Source organism: Hylobates moloch, unplaced genomic scaffold (genome assembly GCF_009828535.3).
Source record: "Hylobates moloch isolate HMO894 unplaced genomic scaffold, HMol_V3 SCAFFOLD_25, whole genome shotgun sequence".
Classification (NCBI taxonomy): Eukaryota; Metazoa; Chordata; class Mammalia; order Primates; family Hylobatidae; genus Hylobates; species Hylobates moloch.
The window spans coordinates 13880-39348 of record NW_026652300.1 but is presented as its reverse complement, the minus strand read 5'-3'; the positions used below and the strand labels follow the sequence as shown (position 1 = coordinate 39348).

At 39.8% G+C, this 25469-nt stretch overlaps 1 protein-coding gene across 3 annotated transcripts in view; it reads right to left on the bottom strand.

Moving 5' to 3' along the window:
• Nucleotides 1–485: 485 nt before the first annotated feature.
• KDM5D (lysine demethylase 5D) overlaps nt 486–25469 on the bottom strand; it is a 38549-nt gene continuing 13565 nt past the window's right edge. Inside the window, exons 12-27 of one of the 3 annotated variants that reach the window (XM_032756488.2) lie at nt 16081–16262; nt 15823–15985; nt 11247–11366; nt 10930–11124; nt 10474–10655; nt 10266–10390; nt 10001–10148; nt 5029–5125; nt 4094–4452; nt 3498–3636; nt 2870–3049; nt 2561–2698; nt 1780–2379; nt 1425–1494; nt 1072–1271; nt 486–976 (exon numbers count right to left, since the gene is read on the bottom strand). In XM_032756488.2, coding sequence (XP_032612379.1) covers nt 812–976; nt 1072–1271; nt 1425–1494; nt 1780–2379; nt 2561–2698; nt 2870–3049; nt 3498–3636; nt 4094–4452; nt 5029–5125; nt 10001–10148; nt 10266–10390; nt 10474–10655; nt 10930–11124; nt 11247–11366; nt 15823–15985; nt 16081–16262 — 3063 coding nt within the window. In that variant the 3' untranslated portion in view covers nt 486–811. Of the gene's footprint in view, nt 977–1071; nt 1272–1424; nt 1495–1779; nt 2380–2560; nt 2699–2869; nt 3050–3497; nt 3637–4093; nt 4453–5028; nt 5126–10000; nt 10149–10265; nt 10391–10473; nt 10656–10929; nt 11125–11246; nt 11367–15822; nt 15986–16080; nt 16263–25469 lie in introns of those variants that run through there. The other 2 variants (XM_058434456.1, XM_058434458.1) reach the window with 2 other exon arrangements.

Here is a 25469-nt window from a genome sequence, read left to right as displayed (position 1 = left end):
TTGACCCATGCTACTGTTGTTTCCTAACCTCAGTCCTTCACTTTTACACTTTAAGAAGTTCAAATCATATTCATAGTATCCAAACATACTCATTGTTTTATTTTTAACCAAAGAAATGAAATTAAAAATAGACCACAGAGTCACAAAATTCTTGTTTTTTTTCTATTCTTTTTGGTCTTTACAAGTAATTACACCATACACTGTCTTTTTTTACAATAAGGACCCAAGGGGAGAAAAGAAAAGGAGGTACAATGAAGGTACAAGTTTTGAAGCACCAAAATATTTTATGACAGGGACAAAAAAACAAAAAACAAACAAAAATTGAAGTACAGAAATAGAGGGTGGTGGGGGCAAAAATAAAGGTACGCACTCGGGCCCCACTCGTAACCACACTTTGGAGGTCAAGCGGAGGATCACGAGGTCAGAGATCGAGACCACGGTGAATCCACTCTACTAAAAAAAAAAAAGAACCTTTTAACAGTAACTCTAGGAGAGAGGATATCAAAAATTGGCAGTGAAAAATTACAGATAGGCAATAAGCTCCTTCTGATGTCCGGGCCAGGGAACAGTAGGATTTAAGAAACAAACAAACAAAAACAACCACAAATGACCTTTGGTGCCGCTGTCACAACTCTTGCTCATCAGAGCAGGAGAGTTGTAGCAAAGGCATTAAAGAAGGACAAGCAGCCGAGAAGCCTGAATCCTTGTGTTGTAAGCTATTTTGGTTTCCTTTCAAGAAACGGCTGTGGTCTGTGGAAGGTGTCAGGAACATATTTTCACCATCTGCTTTCTCCTGATAATGTTCCTCTTCTCAGCCCACCTGAGATATAATCCCTGAGCTCCGAGCCCTTTTTGACTGAAGCTCCTGTTGAACAAGATCCTCAACGTTTCTACCTTGAACCACCTTCTGCCGCCGCCGTCGCCTCTCCAGAGCCTGGCTCCTCGTCCGACTCCCTTGATGTTCAAGCTTTTCCAGCTGCAATCATACCCACACAAGGAGAAAAACGTCAGTAATGGGATCCCTGCCTGCTGGACCTGATCTCTTGCCCTGTCCATAACCCAGCTTCCTACCTCCAGGAGTGTGCGAATTCTGTCCAGGTCTGGAGGCTGTCCAGCCTGCAGCAGCTGCCAGATGCTGTGGTTCTCATCCAGGGTCACCTCAAGCAGGTCCCCTTCCATCATGAGCTCCTCCAGGGGAGCCCGGATTGCCTCAGGCAGCTCCAACACAGGGCCAGTCAACTGCGGCAACAGTGAGGACAGTAGCTCCAGGTCTGGGCGGAAGGTGGTGGGGTGAGGGGTGCGGGGACAGACTGGGTTAGAGGCCACTCTTGGTCTTATCCTCCATGGCCACAACAGAGGTGACAAATACATGGGTCACTCGGTTATGTTTACCCAACAGCCTACCCAAACCACACCTGTCTTACCAGAGCCCTTTCCTGGTGCTATGTTCTCAGGACTGGTCACACTGTCTCCATTCTCTAGCAGCCCTTGGACCTATCAGGGAAAAAAAGAATGGGTAACAATGATTGAGCTGATGAACCAGGTCCTATCTTTCCTCCCACAACCCCGAAACTTGGGAGCCTCTATCTCCTGAAGGAGAGTAGACACAGGCTTCCAACAGGGATCAGAGTCTAGGGATCTGGATAGGTGTAGAATGGGGCAAAGAGACTAGGCCAAAGGAGATTGAAAACTGGGGAACAGGGACAAGACTGGAGCCAAAAGAAGGACAGGGGCTAGAAGACAGAAATACGAGGACAATAGCTGGCCTGGAAAGCTCACCTTAGAAATAGTGTTGCCACTGCCTTCTCTGATAGGGTCACAGGAAGTGGCTGAAGTGTAGACTGAGGCCTCCTCTGGTCTGGGTTTGGCCTGTAGCTGTTGGCGAAGCTCAGCTAGCTGTCTCAACAGAGCAGTCACTTCCTCAGAGGCCAGAGCCTTTCTGGCACGGTCTTGCCAGCCAATGGCCCTCTCTGTGAGACACTGAAGGGCCTCACCCTCAGGCAGCCGCACAGGCAGCCTCTGCAGGGCAACCAGCAAGGCTAGGATTGTCTCTAGGCGTGGCCGCCGTGAGCGCATACACAGTGGACACAGGAATTTTGTGTCCCATTCCCACCAGGCTAGCAGTGAAGATGAAGTGAGACTGGGCTTTGGAGAGGTAAGGAGATGGGGCACTGACACACACTGCCCATGGAACCAGTCCTGACACAAGTCACACTGCAGAGCTCCCACCCCAGCTGGCACCTGCCCACACACACAGATAGAAGTCGGAGAAGAGGCCATGAGGGATGGTGCCAGTGGACTGGGCTTGGCTGAGTTGGTGCGACGCAGCTGCAGGATACCCTCCTTCTCCTTCTGTTCCCCTTCCTTGAAGGCCACAACCTACAAGGAAGGGGGAAAGTAGGTCAGCAGTCCACCCTTTGCCCTCGTCTGGCATCCTAATGCCCGGCTCCCCAACCAGAAGAACTGTAACAGGGCTCAGACACCCTATCGCCACCGGCTCTCCTCTTTTCAGAGAGAAACCCAGAACCCATCTTTTCCCCATCTGGGCCATGTTCCTTACCACAGAGCCTGGGTCTCTGAGGTCCTGTGCAGACAGCCCCAGCAGCTCTGTGTCACATTGGTACAACCCCAGCGCCTTCTCCCTCCACCGGCTACGCTTGGTGCTGTCTGAGCCAGCGTCTGCACATGGGCAAAGCACCTGAGGCAGGCAGGCAGACAGACAGGAAATAACCAGGCTTCCCTCACCTCCCACACCCTCTCCTTCCTACCCAGGTGCCCCCTAAAAAATCTATGTTCTCATTATATGCGCCATCCCACAGCAACCAGGCCAGATGCAGAAGAGGCTGTGGGTCAGGGTCCCAGACCTCACCTCAAGCAGTGTGTAGCAAGAATTCTTCTTGAGAAAGGTCTTGGAGGCCTTCTCTCTCCAGGAATGTGCTGTCAATACCTGCAGCTCTAGCTGTCTCAGCTGTTCCAGCCCCACAGGCAGGTCCCGGCCCACAGCCACCAGGCCCTCCAAGTCATCCAGACAGGGGTAGTGGTCACCATTCTGGAATAAGGGAAAGAACATATAAATTATGTCAACAATATTGTGTCTAAATTTGTCCTGAGTAATACTGGGTATTATACTGCATAATCACAAGACTGAAAATTTGGAGATGTTTTCTGCAACAGAAAAATGTGATAGAAATTCTTTTCTCTCAGAACTCCTACTTTCAATTGGCTCAGAAAAAAAATTCCACATACGCAAGTGACTCTGTTGTATCCTGCTTCCTCTGTACACTTCTATATATCAATAGTCTCTGCTTAGCTCTACACCCATATTCATGCTTCTCTTCCCTTGGTTCCTATTCTGACATGCTCAGGTCCCTCAAGGAATCCTCCAACTTCCCACCTTCACTTTCTAGCACAACCCAACCGAGTAAAAACTATAAAGTATATCTGTCTCTCTTCCAACTGCTGGCCTGATGTAGTAAAGCAGAAATACTGATCCTCACTTGGATCTCATCCACATCAGCAATCCAAGCTTGTGCCTTAGTCAGAGCTTCTTTGAGAGCCTGGATGTTAGGCAGGTGAACAGGGATGTTTTCTGTCTCACGAATTATGGCTTCCAATGTGGCTGGTGGATGTTTTTGCCTAAAATTTGTAAAAAAAGAGAAAGCCATGATTACATGTTACAGGTTTACACGCCTCTTTTTTAAGTCCTAGGTTTCCTTGCTAAAAACATAAGCAATAAAAAGTGTGAGCGACAGAGTAAGGAAGCCACACTAAGGAATTCTCTAACATTGCAGGGGGGTACATAGGTCTCTTGTAAGTCACATGCTGCATCCATTCACCTGAGAACTAAGTCATCCAAGGAACATTTCCCCAATTGTTGCCTTTACAACAGTGAAACATCAACATGACATGTCATATAGATGGGACTACATGATATGTCATGCCAATCCTTCAGAGGTTAGCAGATACCCAACTGGGAGTCTGTTGCCCAAGGGTCACCATAGAAATACTTAGGGTCACCACAGAAATACTTAGGGTCACCACAAAACTTTGAAGATTATAGTCAAGATACAGACAGGGAGAGACTATGCCCCACCTTGCCTCCAGGCAGAAATGAGCCTTTTCTTCCCAGCGCTCTGCAATGGTCAGCAGTTCTTGCAGCTCAGCTCGGGCCTTGTCCACAGAAGGGCTGGAGGCTATCTTGGCACCCATAACCAAAAGCCCCTGCATGATGACCAGAGAGCCCCTGTGAGCAGAAGGGGCCAGGGCCTGCTTCACTTCATCTAGCCATTGCGCCTGCTCCACCTGCTGCTGAAGCTGATGGGCTTCAGGCACTTCTACACCCAGCTGCTGCCCCCTCTCCAACAGGGACTGCAATAGCCCTGGACTAGAGGGCAGTGTGGCCAGAGCCTCACGAGCCTCAGCTTGATAGGCCTCCACCTGTTCCAGGACATCCTGCAAGGACATAGGATAAAATGCAGATTCTTTAGCCACAGAAATACTCAACCACCTAGATTTGCTCCACTTCTCATATTCTCTTATAGGCATTTCCTATTGCTTAACATTTATTCTCAACCACATCCTAAAACATGATCTATTTGATAATAACAAAGGCCCTCTGTTTACCTAGAATGACATTTTTCTCCTTTAATTACCAAAATTTTTTTCCAAACCTACTTTAATACAATCTTATCCCTCTAGTAAGCTTTCTAAGACTCTAGTGTCTGGAGGGAAATCAATCAACCAACCAATCAATCAATCAATTAATCCTCTCCATCCCATTCCCAAGAGCCAGTGTCTTATGTAGGCCCTGTTTAGAGTTTTTAATTATTTCAGTCTGGAGGGATATTTCCTTGCACACTGTAAAGACAGAGATGGTATGGGAACACTTATCTCTGCCACTTCCAGGAAAGAACCTATTATTATGAGAAGAATGTTTAGAATAATTAGGTTCTCAAGCTTTCCTGACATGTCGGACTTCCTGAGTATTTGCTATTAACAAAAATTCCATCTTTCCAGGCCCCTCCTTACCTTGACATCCCCAATCTGATGCATGGCACAGGGTAGGCTGCCCATTTGCTCAAGAAGGACCCGGAGTTCAGTCAAGGTCAGCTGTGGAGTGTCCATCCTGTAGAAGCCAGAAGGAACACCTCGTAAGGCCACATTTCAAACAATTTGAGACTTTTAACATACTTCCTTCCCTTTCATATTTCAGTAACACCCACAAAGGGTTTTTTCTAAGTTCAGAGATACTGACAAGTTAAGATTTGAAAAAACACCTGTAGGTGTTTGACAGCAGTTAATAGAGACTACAGATACCACAGATATCAAAGTGAGAGAGTCCAGCTTCCTGAGAAAACATAACAGTATTAATCTGCTACCACTATGGCTACTAATACCATGGTACAAGCTGGCTAGTACCATTCGATAGAAGAACAGAAATGAATACGAATAGGTGGCAAGAGAAAACAAAAATGTGAAATGGCCCCCAGATAGTTTAAGTTATATTTTCATCAGTCATCCAGTTAAATGTTAAAGAATGAGGAAGAGATGTAAAAACAAATAGCCAATAGGATTCAGAAGTAGTAGCTTTCACAGTGAGACAAAACATCTATTAAGCCAGAAACTGAAGTACAAATGCAATGGAAGGATTAAGAAGGAAGGAGGGCTAAGTGATGATAAGTATGGTCAGAATAATAAATCTATTCTAGACAAGAAATGAGAGTTCATTATGTCAGACGCCAAACAGTACTACAGGATGACAACTTCTAAGATTTACTCTTTGGTTCCAACTGCCTACAAGACAAAGAAAACTGAAGAGGCCAAGAAGTTAAATGCATGAGGAAAACTTGAGACAGATTAAAATGGAAACCCAAGGCATGTTATTTAGGTATCATGGGTTCAATCTGGAAAAGCCTTATTTCTCTTGAACCAGAATAGGGAAAGGAGTTATCCATAAAAGTGAAATTTATTCTAAAATTTTAAGTTTCCATGTTTTAAAGAGAGGCAGCAATGAGAAAAAAGGTTAAGAACAAGTAGGAAATACTGAAATAATGGGCCAGGTGCGATGGCTCATGCCTGTAATCCCAGCACTTTGGGAGGCCAAGGCAGGCAGATCACGAGGTCAGGAGATCGAAACCATCCTGGCTAACATGGTGAAACCACATCTCTACTAAAAATACAAAAAAATTAGCTGGGTGTGGTGGCACACACCTGTAGACCCAGCTACTTGAGAGGCTGAGGCAGGATAATGGCCTGAACCCAGGAGGTGGAGCTTGCAATGAGCTGAGATCATGCCACTGCACTCCAGCCACGGTGACAGAGTGAGACTCCGTCTCAAAAAAAAAAAAAAAAAAGAATATTAGAAATAATGTGTCTCTAAAATATGACAGACATGAGAATGAAGACAAAACACAAGAAACTAAGCTGAGTAAGTATGGGTCACTGGGTATCTAGGTGGCACAGAAAAGCCAAAAAGGCAATCTGGCATCTCAGTTATAGCTTAGGCTAATAATTATGTGATGGACTATTTAAAAAGCTTTCTCATCAGTTTATTTAATTTAAATCAGACCATGCCACATCCTGTGGGACCTATCCTCCAAATAGGCCCAAAATAATAAACTTGAAATATCCATTTTGCTATGTACTTCTCCACTTCAAAATCTATGTTTTCTTAAAGTTTATTGAAAAAATTACTTATATTCTGAGGTAGAAACTGGTTCAAATGTATACCCTTGCTTTATAGTCTTGATACCTTTATTCTGACCCTTAAACCTAATGACAAAAAAATCCCTTCTCTATCTACAATTCCTTCCTACTAACACACCTTTATTTTTTTTAAATTGAGTAGTTTATCTAAAATTCCTTCCTACTAACACTGCTTTATTATTTTTTAAATAGAGTTTTTAAAAATACATGATTTAACATTGTCATGCAACATATGACATTTCAATGACAAACCACATATATGATAGTAGGCCTGTAAGATTAAAACAGTACTGAAACATTCCTATCACCTGCTGACATCGTAGCAGTTGTGAAGTAGCAACACATTCCTCATGTGTCTGTGGTGATGCTCGTGTAAACAACCCACTGTGCGGTCCATCATGTAAGAGTCTGTCTAGCACATGTATAACATAATAGCTGATAACAAACAGCCATATACTGGTTAATGCTTGACACCACATTTTTCTAAACTATTATTTTAGAATATACTCCTACTATAAACAAAAGTTAACTGTCAGGCAGCCTCAAAAGTATTTCAGGAAGTATTCCAGGAAGAGGCACGGTTATCTTAACAGATCCCTTTCTACATGTGTCAGTGCCCTCAAGACCTTCCACTAAAATAAGATATAGATGGGGGAAGACGGTGACATTCAGAATCTGACTCTGTGTAGGCCTAGGCCAATGTGTGTCTTTACATCTTAGATTTTAATAAAAATGTTTAAAATGGAAAACAAACCTAAAAATTGTTTACAGAGAAAAGTTTACAGAATGACAATATGAGGAAAGAAAATATTTTTGTACAACTCTATGATGCATTTGTGTTTTAAGCTAACTGTTATTAGCAAAGAGTAAAACATTCAAATAGAAATTAAATGTTCATGAAATAAACAATTTACAAAAACAGACTCATAGACCAATGAAACACGATAGAAAGCCCAGAAATGAGGCTGCATACCTACAACCATCTGATCTTTGACAAAGCTGACAAAAACAAGCAATGGGGAAAGGACTCCCTATTCAGTAAATCTTGTTGAGAAATCTGGCTGAGCCATATGCAGAAAAATGAAAGAAAAATCAGTTCAAGATGGATTAAAGACATAAATTTAAAACCTGAAACCATAAATGCCCTGGAAGATAACCGGACACAGGCATGGGCAAAGATTTCACGATGAAGACACCAAAAGCAACTGCGGCAAAAGCAAAAATTGACACAAGTCCTAATTAAAGAGCTCCTGCACAAATAAACTGTCTACACACAGGGTGAACAGACAATCTACAGAACGGGAGAAAGTTTTTGCAAATTATACATCTGACAAGGGTCTAATACCCAGCATCTATAAAGGAACCTAATCAAATTTACAAGAAGAAAACGACCCCATTACAAAGTGGGCAAAGGACACAAACAGACACTTTTCAAACGGAGACATACATGCAGCCAACAGATATAAGAAAAAAAGCTCAACATCAGTGATCATTAGAGAAATGCAAAAGAAAACCACAGTGAGGTACCACCTGATAACACCTGTCAGAATGGCAATTATGAAAAAGTCAGGAAATAGCAGGTGTTGGTGAGGTGGCGGAGAAAAAGTAACTGCTATATAGGGTTGGCGGTGGTGTAAAATTAATTCAACCGTTGTAGAAGACAGTGTGGCAATTCCTCAGAGATCTAGAGGCAGAAATATCATTTGACCCAGCTAACCCATTACTGAGTATATACCCAAAGGTATATAAATTGTTCTATCATGAAGACATATGCACATGTTTTGTTCACTGCAGCACCATTCACAAAAGCAAAGACATGAAATCAACCTAAATGGCCATTAATGATAGACTGGATAAAGAAAAAGTGGTACATATACACCATGGAATTACAATGCAGATATTACAAGAATGGGATCATGCCCTTTGAAGAAACACGGATGGAGCTTGGAGGCCATTATCCTTAGCAAACTAACATAGGAAGAGAAAATCAAATACCACATGTTCTCACTAATATGTGGAAGCTAAATGATGAGAACACATGACACATGCATAGAGGGAACAGCACATACTAGGGACTATCAGAGGGTGGAAGGTGGGAGGAGGGAGAGGATCAGGAGAAATAACTAAGGGGTACTGGACTTAATACCTGGGTGATAATACCCCCATGTAAATGGTGTTAACAAACCCCCATGACACAAGTGTACTTACATAACAAACCTGCACAGGTACCCTGAAAAAAAGTTTTAAAAATTTACAGTAGCTGAGGCTAATTTACTATCTTTTTTTAAGATACCTTTACATAAATTTAACATAGCCGAAGTGTAAAGTGTTTATTAGGTCTACAGTAGTGTACAGTCATGTCCAAGGTCTTCACATTCTCTTACTAGGCAGTTCCTCACCCAGAGAAACTTCCTGTCCTGCAAGTTTCATTCACGGTAAGTGCCCCATATTTTATGTCTTCCACAATTATTTTATTGTAGTAATTCTACGTTTGCGTATTTTGATACACAAATACTTGCCATGGTGTTACAGCTGACAATATTCAGTACAGTATCACGCTGTGCAGGTTTGCGGCCTAGGAACAACAGGCTCTACCACACAGCCCAGGTGTGTAGGAGGTCGCAGCATCCAGGTTTATGTAAGTAGACGGTGGGTATGCAACAATGACAAAACCGCCTAATGACGCTTTTCTCCTAACACATCTCCACCATTAAGTGATGCCTGACTGTACATAATTATTTACTTGATTTTTCAATCTAAAAAGTATATGTATCTATTGTCTTACACATTTGGAAACTAACAGTTAAATAAATTAATAGGATTATTTTAACCTCAAAAGTTTTACCTAACTACACAGCCAAAAGTAAATTTTGTGGAAATTCTGATGTCTGCATAATGCTACGAGATTTCCTAAGAAGTAGGAAAACACTGCAATTTGCTAGTATATATTTATATCTTATTGCCACATTATTTTGTTAGAAATTCTTTAGTTCAGTAAATTCTAGTTCATATTATACTGTTTTTTGTCCATGTGTTATCTACTCTTTCTCAGTAAAATCTGAGTCTGTGCTGCTTTTTTTTTTTTTTTTGCTATTGTTGTTTTGAGATGGAGTTTTGCTCTTGCTGCCCAGGCTGGAGTGCAATGACACCATCTCGGCTCACTGCAACCTCTGCCTCCTGGGTTCAGTAATTCTCCTGCCTTAGCCTTGAACAGGATTGTGTGTTTCTAGTCTACTCATTTTTGTTACTCATTTTCACACACTGACACCCTTCTTTGCCTTCTCCTCTCACGTACCTGGCCACCTGACCACTGACCAGCCCCAGGACTTGAGAAATACAAGCCTCCACCTCACTCAGGCAGTTCTTCAGTCGCTGAAGCAGCTCACTATTAGGAAACCTCCTCTCACGAGCCTCAGACTCCAGGGCCCTTAGCTCTTCAAAGCCTAGAGAGATTGTAAGTTGCAACAGGTAGGCAGTGTTAGCAGAAAAGGAAGGTTGAGAATAGCTAAAAGAAAGAAATAAGGCTTACGCAAGGGTTCCTTCCATTTCCCGTCACTCACTGCGCTTACGACCATCCTCCACCTCCAAGGCCACTCGCACTTTGTTGGCCCAGATGTCAAAAGACTCAGCCCGAATCTTCAGTTTATGCAGCATGGTGGGGAGCTCATCCAAGGTGTACCGATACCTAGAGGAAGAAAGCCGGGAAGGGTACACATCTGGCCCAGCTCTGTAACCTCCTCCATGTCCTCACAGTGTTCCCATGCTCACCGTAGGTACTGTCGGCTACTAGAGCACTTGCAGAGGTCGTTGATGTGGGAAAGGCATACAAGGCCATCTGGGCAGTCGTAGCAGGCCAGGGCTGACAAGAAGCATGTAGTCTTGCACTTGATACACTGGCGTTCATCATCTGGGAGCAGCTCAAAAGCCTCTCGCTCAGCCTCCGTGACGCCCTGGGGGTGTTCAACCCACATATACTGTAAAGACTAGGAGTAGGGTTGTGGACACCCCACCTCAGCCAACACTGAGCCCTGATGTGGACTCAACCTTGCAAGGATAGCTGCAGAGAAATTGGAAGAAAAAATATAAACACATACAGACACTGTTTTTACATTTCAAAATGCATGACTTAAAGATAAGGCACACAGTGGTTACTCAATGTTGGTCTGTGTCTCTGTAACGTAATGTATGTGACTAAATCCCTAAGCTCTGCTCTTGACCACCCACCTTCTCCAAAAGGGCCTTTCGTAGACGTCGCTCCTCCTGAACCATAATGAACATCTCCTTGTGCACAGCTACTGCTAGATTGAGATCCAGCGTCTCTGGGAAGGCAGCCATCTTGCAGATGAGCTCCTCGTGGGAGAAGACACAATAGCGCCGGAGCCGGCGATAGTGTTCAATGCACTGGCGTCCAGCAGGTAGCTGCAAGTGCGTTCAAGATTGTGTGTGGCTATCTGGAGATCACAATGCTTAGCTTCTCCACAATAATCCTTACCCATATTCTTTATACTTTCTACCTGCAGGCCCATTGCATGCTCACTCACCCAGTCAGCAGTGCAAAAGTTGACAGCTTCAGCGAAATTGTAGCCTTGGTTAAAACCACTGTGGTAAGCACGAGGAAAAGTGATGACAAATTCCCCTGCACACTGGTTTGTGCGGACAACCTAAAACAGAAAAAAACAGAAAGAGGTGTGGGTCAGAACTAATGGGCCAGATGTGAACTCAAAGATGTCTCTAGATGCTGTAATGGATGTAGGAAGAGTGGAAAGGCTCTATCTGCAAGTACGTGTCCTAAAGAAAAATAAGATTGTGAAGTTTAAAAGTGGTATTCAGGACGGGCATGATGGCTCATGCCTGTAATCCCAGCACTTTGGGAGGCCGAGGCGGACGGATAACGAGGTCAGGAGTTCCAGATCAGCCTAACTAACATGGTGAAACCCCGTCTCTACTAAAAATACAAAAAAAATTAGCTGGGCGTGGTGGAGTGTGCCTGTAATCTAAGCTACTTGGGAGGCTGAGGCGAGAGCATTGCTTGAACCTGTGAGGTGGAGGTTGTGGTGAACTGAGATCGTGCCATTGCATTCCAGCCTGGGCAATAAGAGCGAAATTCCATCTCAAAAAAAAAAAAAAAAAAAAATTGGTATTCATAGAAAAGTACTCAAAATATGTGTAATTCAAGAAACAAATATATATAGAGGGGTACACAAACAAGTGAAAAGATTGTTTCCTTCTATTATAAAAGACATGTAAATTTTTAAAGTCACCAAAAATGATGAAGTTGGAAACTCCACAATTTTGTCCCTCTACTCAAACAATGATCTAGTGCTGAGATGTTCAGAGCAGTGTAACAAAAAAAAAAAAAAAACCAAATCAAGAGAACACTTAATGAATTTTTAAAAGCCTTTAAATTGTGGTACAAGAGTGCTATAATGTAGTAAGTTCCCTGCATACACACTTCCCCCAACTCCTATGTCAGCAGCTACTGTGGGAAAGCAACCTGAGATGCTGGTGCAGCTGACTGGTGCCAGGAACCATGATGTGAACCTTTTTCCCGAAGAACTAAGGTGGTATGTTTTGACCTGTCTGGTGGTTTCCCGGAGGACTACCTCAAGGGCCTGATTTTCTTTCACCTGCCTGACAGTTCGCTCAGAAGAGAGGAGACTTCCCAGGCTGTGTTTTCGGAAAGTAAAAAAAAGCAAACGTATTAGTCACAGTCATCTCTGTCTTTAAAATGGGGTGGTGGGGGTGGGGAGGAGGGGGAGAGAGAGAGAGAGAGAGAGAGAGAGAGAGAGAGAGAGAGAGAGACTAGAAAAACAAACAGATAATTTTAAGTGCCTGGGAGGCAAATCCTAGAGAAAGAGAGATTTGGGGAAAAAAGGACTCTCAAAAAGGTTCCACGTAGTATTTGAGAACTGAGAAAGCCACATTAAACATCCAGGGCAAGATACATGCTCAGAAAAGATCTAAGACCCTCAGTTCACCTCTGTCTGACTTTCATACTCTTCCTAAGCAGAAGGTGGAGTCTAAAACACTTTTTAAAACAGCCCTGAAAAAGTTTTACCAATCAGACACAATCTGTAAAGACTGGGTGGTTAATACTATTACTAGTTATTATCATTATTATTTTGGCTTAAGAGTTTCTTAGGTTGGTAGATGACCAACAGGCTAACAGAAAGCAGAAAAAGAATATAAAATTAAAAGATCACTCACGTATACAAAGAATTGCTCACCATCTTTAGTTGTTAGGAAAACGCAAATCAAAACCACAAAATACTATTTTTTGCCACACAAGATACTATTTCTTGCCATACAAAAAGAGGCATAAAATAACAGCGTTGGCAAGAATGTAGACATATTAGAACCCTTGAGCATGGCTGGTAAGAATGCAAAATGGCTATGAAACTGCTATGGAAAACAGTATCTAAGTTCCTCAAAAAGTTAAAACAGAGAACTACCGTATGACTGTCCAATACCACTTCTCTGAAAGAAAGAACTTGAACAAATATTTGCACACAGATGTTCACAGTAGAAATATTCACAACAGCTAAGTGGTGGAAACAACACAAATGTGCTTTAACAGACCCATGGGTAAGTATAATGTGGTCTGTCCATACAATGCAATATTATTCAGCCATGGAAAAGGAATAAAACTCTGACACATGCCATAGCACAGATAAGCTTTGAGAAATCAGATACAAAAGATCACATATTATATGATTCCATTTCTAAGAAATATGCAGAATATGGCCGGGCGCGGTGGCTCACGCTTGTAATCCCAGCACTTTGGGAGGCCGAGGCAGGTGGATCATGAGGTCAGGAGATTGAGACTACGGTGAAACCCCGTCTCTACTAAAAATACAAAAAAATTAGAGTGGCGGTGGGCGCCTGTAGTCCCAGCTACTCGGAGAGGCTGAGGCAGGAGAATGGCGTGAACCCGGGAGGTGGAACTTGCAGTGAGCCGAGATTGCGCCACTACACTCCAGCCTGGGCGACAGAGCGAGACTCCATCTCAAAAAAAAAAAAAAGAAATATGCAGAATAAATTCACAGAAACAGAAAGTAAACCTGTGGTCCAAGGTTAGAAGCAGGGATGAATGAGAAATAACTTCATTGTTTTCAGACTTTTCTGGAGTAATAAAAATGTTTCAGAAGTAAGTAGACATGGTGGTTGCACAACACTGTGAATATACTAAATGAGACCAAATTGTTCAGTTTAAGATAGTTCGTTTTGTGTTATGTGAATTTCACCTTTAAAACATATCACCCAAAAATACTAGTTCAGAAAATTTACTAACCAAACAACAACTGTTGTACATAAAAGCAACAACAAATTTTCTGAGAAGACAAGTGGGATAACACGATTTTCAGAGTTGAAGCAATACTCTGAAAAGTGTTCAGTTTAAAACATTAGGAGGCATACAAAGACAGCAGAAATATAGCCCTTCGGTTAAAAGAAAAAAACTCTCAGCCCAGGCTTGCTTACTTACTTACTAAAGTCTATCAACTCTCTTAAAAAGGCTTAAATGCCTTAAGAAGCAACGCACAAAGGACCAGCGGATATCAGGAGAATAATGTCCCTCCAAATAGAGTTCCAAGAAAGGCATTAAAATTACAAAAATGAAACAAGTCAAAATTCTGAAGCTCTCAGTCCCATAGCAAAAGCGAAAAACTCACAAGATGGTTTCAACGGGAACTTTGAGCAGGCAGAAGAAAGAATCAGAAAACTCTAAGACGTGTCAATTGAAATAAATCAGCAGGGGGCAAAAAGAGAAGAAGATTAATCAGATCCTAAGAGACCTGTGTAACACCATCAAGTGCACCCATATATGCAGAATGGGAATTTCATAAGAGAAAGAAAAAGGCAGAACAGTTGAAGCAAAAACGGTTAAACAATTTCCAATTTGTGGATAGCCCTGAAAGTCTACAACCAAGAAGCTCAGTGCACTCCAACTAGATAAACTCCAGGAGACACAATATAGTCGAACCATCAAAAGGTAGGACACCAAGATGGAGTTTGAAAGCAGCATGACAGACATGATTCTTCAAATATAATGGATGCTAAACAGAATTATCAATAGATTTCTCATTAGAAATAACAGAGGCCAGAAGCAGTTGCATGACACGTTTAAAGTCATGCAATGGGAAAAAAAATTAAATAAATTGATAGAGAATTAAAAATTGTGGAATTATGTCTTCAGAAGATGTGCCTACAGGGAATACAGAAGGACTCCTTCAGGCTGACACGAAAGGATATTACTGAGTAGTTCAGAGCTATATAAAGAAAGTAATACCCCTGGGAAAGGCAACTATAAACAAAATATATAAAAGTCAGTATTACATATACAATACAAGAGAGACAAAAAATATAGTTAGTTCAGAACTAGAATCAGAAAGCAAGACAAATGGTGTAATTAGATTGCTTGATGAGCTCATTATCATCAATATCTTTTTCTTATGAGACAAGAGGAATACTGGATAAAAAAGAAAGGTACAAGTTAGAATTCATAAAACATATAAAATGTCAGGAAACGAAGAAGGCCTTTGGAGACATGAAGCGCATTTCATTGAGATGAAAAAACTGAGGAAGATGGCCAGGAAAGTTATAAAAGCTTATAAAGCAGTTAACTCAAAGCTTACAGAATTTCAAATGAGAAAAGGCATAGCATGTTACAAGACAGTGACCCAGTCCATGTATCACATACACATTGCTAGTTTATTCGTTAGCAAAATGAGCTGATATAACTCAATCCTAGAAATACTCCAAAGTCTGAAACCAGTCCCTCACCCCCATGTGGGTTTTGCAAAGTAAGAATTATATTCAGAAATATTAAGAGAAAACCAATCCTAGACTAGGAGGCAGATAAAAAGGCCAGGGTCCAAGTTTTAATTCCTATTCTGTTAAGTAATTATCTAATCTCTTTTACTTGTTCTCTTAAGTGTCCCAGCTAATGGTACTGATCTGCAACTTGATGTCAGCAAGGGAAGGCAATGAGGTGTGATGGTAAGCCTAATCTCAATAGCAAAATGGATATGGTTTTATTTCTTCCCAAACTAAGTTCTTTCTCATTCCCTTCTCACCCCAGGGAAGAAAATTAAAATTGTTTTGATCCTTGGTACTCACTGGCACACCATGGGACATCAAAGTGTTGGGATTCATGAGAGTGACAAGCTGGTGTAGGAGATCAGGCTGGCTATCAAACAGCTCAGGTGTCAGCCTCTTCATCACCTCCTCCAAATGCTCTGCTGCCAGGGAGGGTACACCATACCAGGTCTTCGGCTCACCCCTGCTCACGCAGAGAGAAGACACGTCAAGTCTATATACATCCTTGCATATGAGGGCAGTCTTGATATCCAACCCAGCCATTGGGGTCATGCTCACCAATGCAGATAGTTAATAGAGTAACTCCAGTGATCCTCAATATGCCAACAAAATGCTGAGAAAACCATGCCCACATACAGCCAGGGCACCTTCATGCCTGAGATGTCTGCATTGATGTGACAGAGAACAGACTGATCTAGCACCGGCATCACATTCAGGTTCCAACCACTGGTCGCATACTCCTGTTGGGTAAGAGATTTGCCAGAATGAGTACGGAGTAGGATAGGCTGAGGAGAGGCAAACTGAGCAAAACGTACATAAGAAGACAACTGTGTCTTAGAACGTGCTGCCTCTGGTATTCCCGGTCATTCAAGAGGTCCATGTTGTAAACTCAAAAATAATGCCCTGTTTTGCCAATGTCAACCAACATAGTGCCAGAGGTCCCAGCCAGAGCAATGAGGCAGGAAAAGAAATTAAAAAGGCATTCAAATTGGAAAAGAAAAATTTATGTTATCCTTGTTTGAAGATTTATAAGAAAGTCTTAATGAAAACACTTCTTTTTAAGAGGATGTTAAGGCCTCCATAAAAATGGTGTTAGAACTAACAAATTCCGTAAATTTGCAGGATACAAAATAAATACAAAAATCAGTGGTGTTTCTATACATTAGTAGAAAATTATCTGAAAAAAATAAAAATTCCATTTGTAACAGTTGAAAAAAATCTCTAGCAATAAATTTAAGGAGGTAAAAAATCACTACACTGAAAACTATATAAATAATGATGAAGTAAACTGAAGAAGACACAAATTTTAAGATACCTTGTCCTCACAGACCAGAAGAATATTGCCAAAATGTCCATACTATCCAAACTGATCTAGAAATTCAATTTAATCCATCAAAAATAACAGCATCCTTCACAGAAATTTTCGAAAAAACAACCCTTAAATTTATATGGAACCCCAAAGACTCAAAATACCCAAAGCAGTATGTGAAACAAAACCAACAAACAAAAAAGGTGAGCATTCACATTAATTTACTATATCACAAAGCTACAGTAACTAAAAGGGCTTAGTATTGCCATTAAAAACAAAACACACAGCTCCATGGAGAATAATAGCCCAGAAATAAATCTGCATTTTCAGCCAACAGAAGTTCCACAAAGACACCAAGAACACACAGGGAGGAAAGGAAAGTCTCTTCAGTATCTGTTGTTGGAAAACCTGGATATCCACATGCAAAACGATGAAACTTGACCCGTCTTTCACCATGTACAAAAACCAACCCCAAAGGAAGTAAAAACTTACATGTAAAATCCAAAATTATCAAACTACTAAAAGAAGACATAAGAGGAAAGCTCCACGACATTGATCTTGGCAAGAATTTTCTGGATTAAGACCTCAAAAGCATAACCAACAAAAGCAAAAACAGACAAATGGTATTACATTAAGCTAAAAAGCTTCTGCACAATGAAGGAAACATCAACAGAATAAGGCAACGAACTACAGAATGGAAGAATGTATTTGCAAACTATGCATCTGATAAAAGGTTAATATCCAAAACGTAAGAAACTGAACTAATTAAAAATGAGCAGAAGACAAAGAACATGAAATACTATGAAATACAGCTAACCAAGTAGGTAAAAAAGCTCTACAAGGAAATCCAGAAAACACTGCTAAAAAAGATCAGAGATAACACAGATAAATGGAAAACCATTCCATGCCCATATATTAAAAAGAATCAATGTAATTAAAATGGCCATACCACCCAAAGCAATTTACAGATTCAATGCTATTTCTACCAAACCGTCAACATCATTCTTCACAGAAGTTGAAAAAAATTCTAAAATTTATTTGGAACTTAAAAAAAGGGCACCAACTAGCCAAGCAAACCTAAGCCAAAAGACAAAGATGTAGACATCACTCTACCCAAATTTTGAACTATAATATGAAGCGACAGTAACCAAAACAGCATGGTACTGTAACAAAGACCAACAAAAAGACCAATGGAACAGAACAGAAAACCCAGAAATAAAGCCAGACACATACTACCATCTGTTATTGGACAAGGCCAACAAAAATAAGTAATGGGAAAGGGCTTCCTATTCAATAAATGGTGCTGGAGTAACTGGCTACCCACATGCTGAAGACTGAAGATGGATACCTACACTTCACCATGTGCAAAAATTAACTCAAGGCCAGGTATGATGGCTTATACCTGTAACCCCAACACTTTGGGAGGCCAAGGTAGGAGGACTGCTTGAGCCCAGAAGCTTCAGATCAGCCTGGTCAACACAGTGACTTTGTCTCTAAAAAAAATTTAAAAAATATTAGCAAAGCATAATAGCTACTAATATAAAAAATAATAACTCTGTAAAAATTTCTTATTTTATAAAACTTTTTTTGTGGTAGCTCCCAGCTACTAGGGAGGCTGAAGTGTGAGGGATGTTTGAGCCCAGAAGTTCTAGGCTGCAATGAGGTGAGTCATGACTGTGCTACTGCACGCCAGCATGTGTGACAGCGAAATCATGTCTCAAAAGAAATTAACTTGGAACGAAACAAGATTTATTTAAATGTAAAACCTCAAACTACAGTAATCCTAGGGAAACAGTCTTCTCGACAGTGGCCTTGGCAAATAATTTTTGGCTAAGCCCCCAAGAGCAAATGCAACAAAAATAGGTCAGTGGGACCTAATTAAGTGAAAGAGCTTCCCATAGCAAAAGAAACTGTCAACAGAATAAACAACCTATAGAATGGAGAAGATATTTGCTATACATCTGATAAAGGCCTGATATTCACAATCTATAGCAAACATACAAATCAACAAACAAAAAACAATCACTCTATTAAAAATAGGCAAAGGACATCAGTAGACACTCCTCTTAAAATATATACAAGTGGCCAACAAGCATATAAATAGATCATGTCCTTTGCTAAGACATGGAGGGAGCTGGAGGCCATTATCCTTAGCAAGTAATACAAGAACAGAAAACCAAATACTGCATGTTCTCTCTTATGAGTAGGGGCTAAATGATGAAAGAATATGCAGACACATAGGGGACATTTGGAGTTTGGAGGGTGTGGGGAGAGACAGGATCAAGAAAAATAACTAATGGGTACTAGGCTTAATATCTGGGTGATAAAATAATCTGTACAACAAATCCCCGTGACACAAGTTTACCTATGTAATAAAACTACACTTGTACCCCTGAACTTAAAATAAAAGCTTATCCACCATGATCAAGTCAGCTTCATCCCTGGGATACAAGACTGGTTCAACATACACAAATCAATAAACACAATCCATTACATAAGCAGAACCAATGACAAAAACCACATGATTATCTCAATAGATTCAGAAAAGGCCTTCAAAATAATTCAACAGTCCTTCCTGCTAAAAATTCTCAATAAATTAGGTATTGATGGAACACTGTCTCAAAATAATAACAGCTATTTATGACAAACCCGCAGCCAATGTCATACTGAATGGGCAAAAACTGGAAGCATTCCTTTTGAAAACTGGCACGAGACAAGGTTGCCCTCTCTCAGCACTCTTATTCAACATAGTATTGGAAGTTCTGGCCAGGGCAATCAGTCAAGAGAAAGAAATAAAGGATATTCAATTAGGAAAAGAGGAAGTCAAATTGTCTCTGCAGATGACATGGTTGTATATTTAGAAAACCCCATCGTCTCAGCCCAAAATCTCCTTAAGCTGATAAACTACTTTATCAGGATACAAAATCAATGTGCCAAAATCACAAGCATCCCTGTAGACAAATAACAGACAAAGAGCCAAATCATGAGTGAACTCCCATTCACTATTGCTACAAAGAGAATAAAATACCTATGAATACAACTTACAAGGGATATGAAGACCTACTCAAGGAGGACTACAAACCACTGCTCAAGGAAACCAGAGAGGACAAAAACAAATGGAAAAACATTCCATGCTCATGAATAGGAAGAATCAATATCGTGAAAATGGCCATACTGCTCAAAGTAACTTACAGATTCAATGCTATACCCATCAAGCTACCATTGACTTTCTTCACAAAACTGGAACAAACTACTTTCAATTTCATACAGAACCAAAAAAGAGCCCACATTGCCAACAGACAATCCTAAGCCAAAAGAACAAAGCTGGAAGCATCACACTACCTGACTTCAAACTACAGTACAAGGCTACAGCAAGAAAAACAGCATGGTATTGGTACCAAAACAGATATATAGACCAACTGAACCAATGAGAGGCCTCAGAAATAACACCACTCATCTACAACCATCTGATATTTAATACACCTGACACAAACAAGCAATGGGTTTAATAAATGGTGTTGGGAAAACTGGCTAGCCACATGCAGAAAGCTAGAACTGGATCCCTTCCTTACACCTTATACAAAAATTAACCCAAGACGGATTAAAGACTTAAACATTAAGACCTAAAACCATAAAAACCCTAGAAGAAAACCTAGGCAATACCATTCAGGACATAGGCATGGACAAAGACTTCATGTCTAAAACACCAAAAACAATGGCAACAAAAGCCAAAATTAACAAATGGGATCTAATTAAACTAAAGAGCTTCCGCACAGCAAAAGAAACTATCATCAGAGTGACAGGCCAGGAACCTACAGAATAGGAGAAAATTTTTGCGATCTATCCATCCGACAAAGGGCTAATATTGAGAATCTACAAAGCGCTTAAACAACTTTACAAGAAAAAAAGAACCATGAAAAAGTGACCGAAAGATATGAACAGACACTTCTCAAAAGACATTTATACAGCCAACAAATATATTAAAAAAAAGGTAATCATCAATGGTCATTAGAGAAATGCAAATCAAAATCGCAATGAGATACCATCTCACACCAGTTATAATGGCAATCATTAAAAAGTCAGGAAACAACAGATGCTGGAGAGGATGTGGACAAACAACACTTTTACACTGTTGGTAGGAGTATAAATTAGTTCAACCATTGTGGAAGACAATGTGGTGATTCCTCAAGGACCTAGAACTAGAAATATCATTTGACCCAGCAATCCCATTACTGGGTATACACCCAGAGGATTATAAATCATTCTACTATAAAGCCACATGCAAATGTATGTTTAATGCAGCACTGTTCACAATAGCAAAGACTGGGAACCAACCCAAATGTCTGTCAATGATAGACTGGATTAAAAAAATGTGGCACATATACACCATGGAATACTATGCAGTCATGAAAAACAATGAGTTCATGACCTTTGCAGGGACATGGATGAAGCTGGAAATAGCATTCTCAGCAAACTAACACAAGAACAGAGAAGACCAAACACCGTATGTTCTCACTCCTAAGTGGGGGTTAAACAATGAGAACACATGGACACAGGGCAGGAAACATCTGCCTGTCAGGGCCGGGGGGCTAGGGGAGGGACAACATTAGGGAAAATACCTAAGATAGGTAGATCATGGATTGATGGGTGCAGCAAACCACCATGGCACATGTATACCTATGTAAAAAACCTGCACGTTCTGCACATGCACCCAGAACTTAACGTATAATTAAAAAATAAACTACAGAATAATAGAATTTTTGATCAAATAAAAGGCCGTATTATATTTCTTTTGATAAAAGTATCATGTTCAATGTTTATTATCTGAAATAATTAACATGACAGGTATATATCTGAAAAAAAATTCCAAAAAAAAGCTAAATATACAAACTAAGAAAATTATATGATTCTACTCATCTGCAGTATTATAAAACAATAGTTTCAAAAACTTCTGAACTACAAGTTTAATACATACAACTTCAATTTTCAATTACACTGTGGTTAGATGTTCAGAGGAATGACAAAGTGCCTCAACATGCTAGATAAGAAAATGTATTTTTTAAATGTTTTGCCTCAGCTGCTTAGAAAATAAGGAAAATCTTCAGAGAATAAAACTAAGAAATAACATGTACAAATTAAAGTTCTGAAACTGATGACAATCTGCGTCCCCATAAAAGACAAAATTTGGAGCTTCCAAAGGTCATATTAGGATCTTTAACTTAAAACATGACAGTTGTATTATCCTTTTAGCTGTAAAACTGAAGGAAGTGAAAAACACCCTGAAGAAATAGATATTAAATACTTTCCCTATCTTGGTACTGCCTCCACAAGAAAAGGAAAGATACTCCTAAGAGTTCTTATCTATCAGCCATCCACACAAGAATTCACATTTACTTAAAAACACAACTATTCATATTTACTTTGGAATGCGAAGCTAAAAATTTTTTATCGTCTTAGGAGAATCCCTGACATTTAACAGAAATATTCTATTCTGTAGCCGGACATTAAAATCTAGGTTTCTGAAAAAATTCCCATATATGTTGTTCAAAGAAATACAAGTTCATCAGAAAACAAAAACAACAGCAACAAAAAACACTAACTACATCAAAGCCATAAAATATGGAGGGGGGGTTGTAAAACGAGTAAAAATTTGTTGAGAAAACATCAAGCTATAATTAGTTCTCAGAATATGCTATAATAACTAGGTGTTGAAGATAAAATCAGTTTAATTTAAATAAAAGGATGAAAGTAGTACGAAGCAGAAAAAAGTTTCAATATTAACTAGGAAGGTCTGAAAAATAATCAGACATTCTAAAGATAAAATATAACATTAAAAATTATAAACTAAGTTGTTTAATAGATGAGGTATTTTAAAAACTGGTGCATTTTTAAGTTGTTTTAAGTTACTTAAAAGACAATAGCAGCGAAAGAATAAAAAAATGAAAGACAGGTGAAGAAACATATAGAAGAGACTAGAATAGTAAGGTTCTAGCTAATGGGAGAAATAAATTGCAGACTCTAAAAGTTGATGACCAAGAATTTTTCAGAAGTGGTAAAAGCTGAATTCTCAAGTTTGAGAATTCCTATCTATTCCCAGAAATATTAAGTAAAAAGGTCACATTCCACACATCAAGAAAACTTGCAAGACACTAAAACAAAGAGATATTACAGCAGTCAAATAGAAAAAACAGAATACACTATTACAAATTAATGTAAGATTCAGAATTGACTTGTCAAAAGCCAAAACAGATTTCTAATGTACTGAGAAAAGACAATTCTCAAACCACATTTGTATATATACAGAGAAATACCTTTATAAGAATAAAAATTCACAAATACCTCTGTTCAATAAATTTCTTTTTTTTTCTAGGCAGAGACTTGCTCTGTCACCCAGGCTGGACTATAGTGGTGCGATCTCAGCTCACTGCAAGCTCTGCCTCTCAAGTTCACGCCGCTCTTCCACCTCAGCCTCCCTAGTAGCTGGGACTACAGGCGTCCGCCACCATGCCCAGCTAATTTTTTGTATTTTTAATAGAGACGGCGTTTCACCTGTTAGCCAGGATGGTCTCGATCTCCTGACCTCGTGATCCACCTGCCTTGGCCTCCCAAAGTGCTGACACAGGCGTGAGCCACTGCGCCTGGGCTTTTTAAGAAATTTCTAAAGAATTTACTTCAGAAACAAAGAAAATTGTTGCCAGAATGGCAAATAATCAAAAGAAAAAATCATGTGTGGATAAATCTATATGTAGTATGAAAACAAAAACAACATCCATTTTGTTGAGCAAAAAGCTTTAAAAACATGCACAAAATTTTATAGGTCAGAAGAGAACTGAAGAGTAACAGTTATATAGTCTAATATTACTTGGGAGAAGCAAAAAAAAAAAAAAATAAATGTTAGGTTATATTTAAAATAAAGTATTAGGCCGAGTGCCGTGGCTCACGCCTGTAATCCCAGCACTTTGGAAGGCCCAGGCGGGTGGATGACCTGGGGTCAGGAGTTCGAGACCAGCCTGGCCAACATGGCGAAACCCCATCTCTACTAAAAATACACAAAATTAGCTGGGCGTGGTGGTGGGTGCCTGTGATCCCAGCTACTTGGGAGGCTGAGGCAGGAGAATTGCTTGAACCTGGGAGGTGGAGGTTGCAGTGAGCCGAGATCATGCCACTGCACTCCAGCCTGGGCAACAGAGTGAGACTACGTCTCAAAAAAAAAAAAATAAAATAAAATAGTATTAAAACTAGCATACGAAAGTTGCTAAACTTACAAGTGGCTAAAATGGAACAAGAAAGGCCAAAAAAAGAAAACAGAAAAGGCAGCAGAAACTAAGTTCAAAATAAGATGGCAAAAAATGGATGCAATCATCAGTCACAATAAATGAAAATTAACTAATTAAAAAGTAAAAACTCACTAGATTAAAATAATCAATTCTGCATTAGTTACAAGTTAAACATTTAAACCCTATGTACACAGAAAGATAAACTAGATCAAAGATCCAAAGGAAACTAGGAGAAATGGGACTGAGAGGCAGGATAGAGATCAAGGTATTTATTTGTTTTATAAAAGTTCAAAAATTAATAGCAGTATAAATTCATCATGAAAGGGGTTAATACAAATATTCTGCATATACTCAAATATCGATATACATATTTATGTATTAGTTAAGTATAAATCATGCGTCCAATAATTTAGCAGACAGGATAATATGATGCTCTTAAAGGCTTGAAATTGGAATAAGCTAATGCAAAGTGTTTGACCTTAGTAATCAATGAAATAGTGCTACGTGGGAACATATCATACCCACAAAATTAGATTAACAGTATGAAGTGCTCTGTTAAACATATGGATGACTAGTTTTCTCATTAGTTTCATTGTAACCTGTCAGAATCCTTTGTAAAACAATTCAGAGTATCATTCAATTCCACTTCTAAACACAGAATCTAGAAACTGTTGCTTTAACAGACCTGTAAAACAATGCTCATACTGTTAGTAACAGCTAAACACCAGAAGCAATCCAACAGAAAGATAAATGAGATACAATCCCAGCATGCAATATTACATAATAGTGAAAAAACAGATAATTTAAAGCCATGAGCAACAATATAAATGAATTTTCATAACAATACTGACAAAACAAGTCAGAAAACACACAACATAACATTAGCAAAGCTTGAAAATTAATATCCTTTTTAAAAATATATACATATGTAATCAAACACTACACTCTTTATTATGACAAACCCATGACAGTGCAACATCTAGGTGTTAGTGGAGAGAAAGAGGGAGGTATGACTTGCAGAAATGCCTGTGAAAAGATATTATATCACAAAACTTCAATTCTTATGTTCAAAAGTTAGTTCATGGATATTACTTAATACTATGCTTTATACTGACAAAAGGACTTGTCTATGGCTTCAAAACACAATTTTTTTTTTTTGGTTGTTTCAAAAAGGGAATTAGAAACAGACCAAAGTTACCAATGGAGGCCTTCCAATTACTTAATTTATAGTTTCAATCCTCAGTAATTTTAACTTACTTCTATTTTAAGAACTATAAGCAAACTATCTGTAAGACGTTTAAGTACTACCATACTTAGCTACACATCTCTTAACAAAAGGACATATTCTGAGAAATATGTCC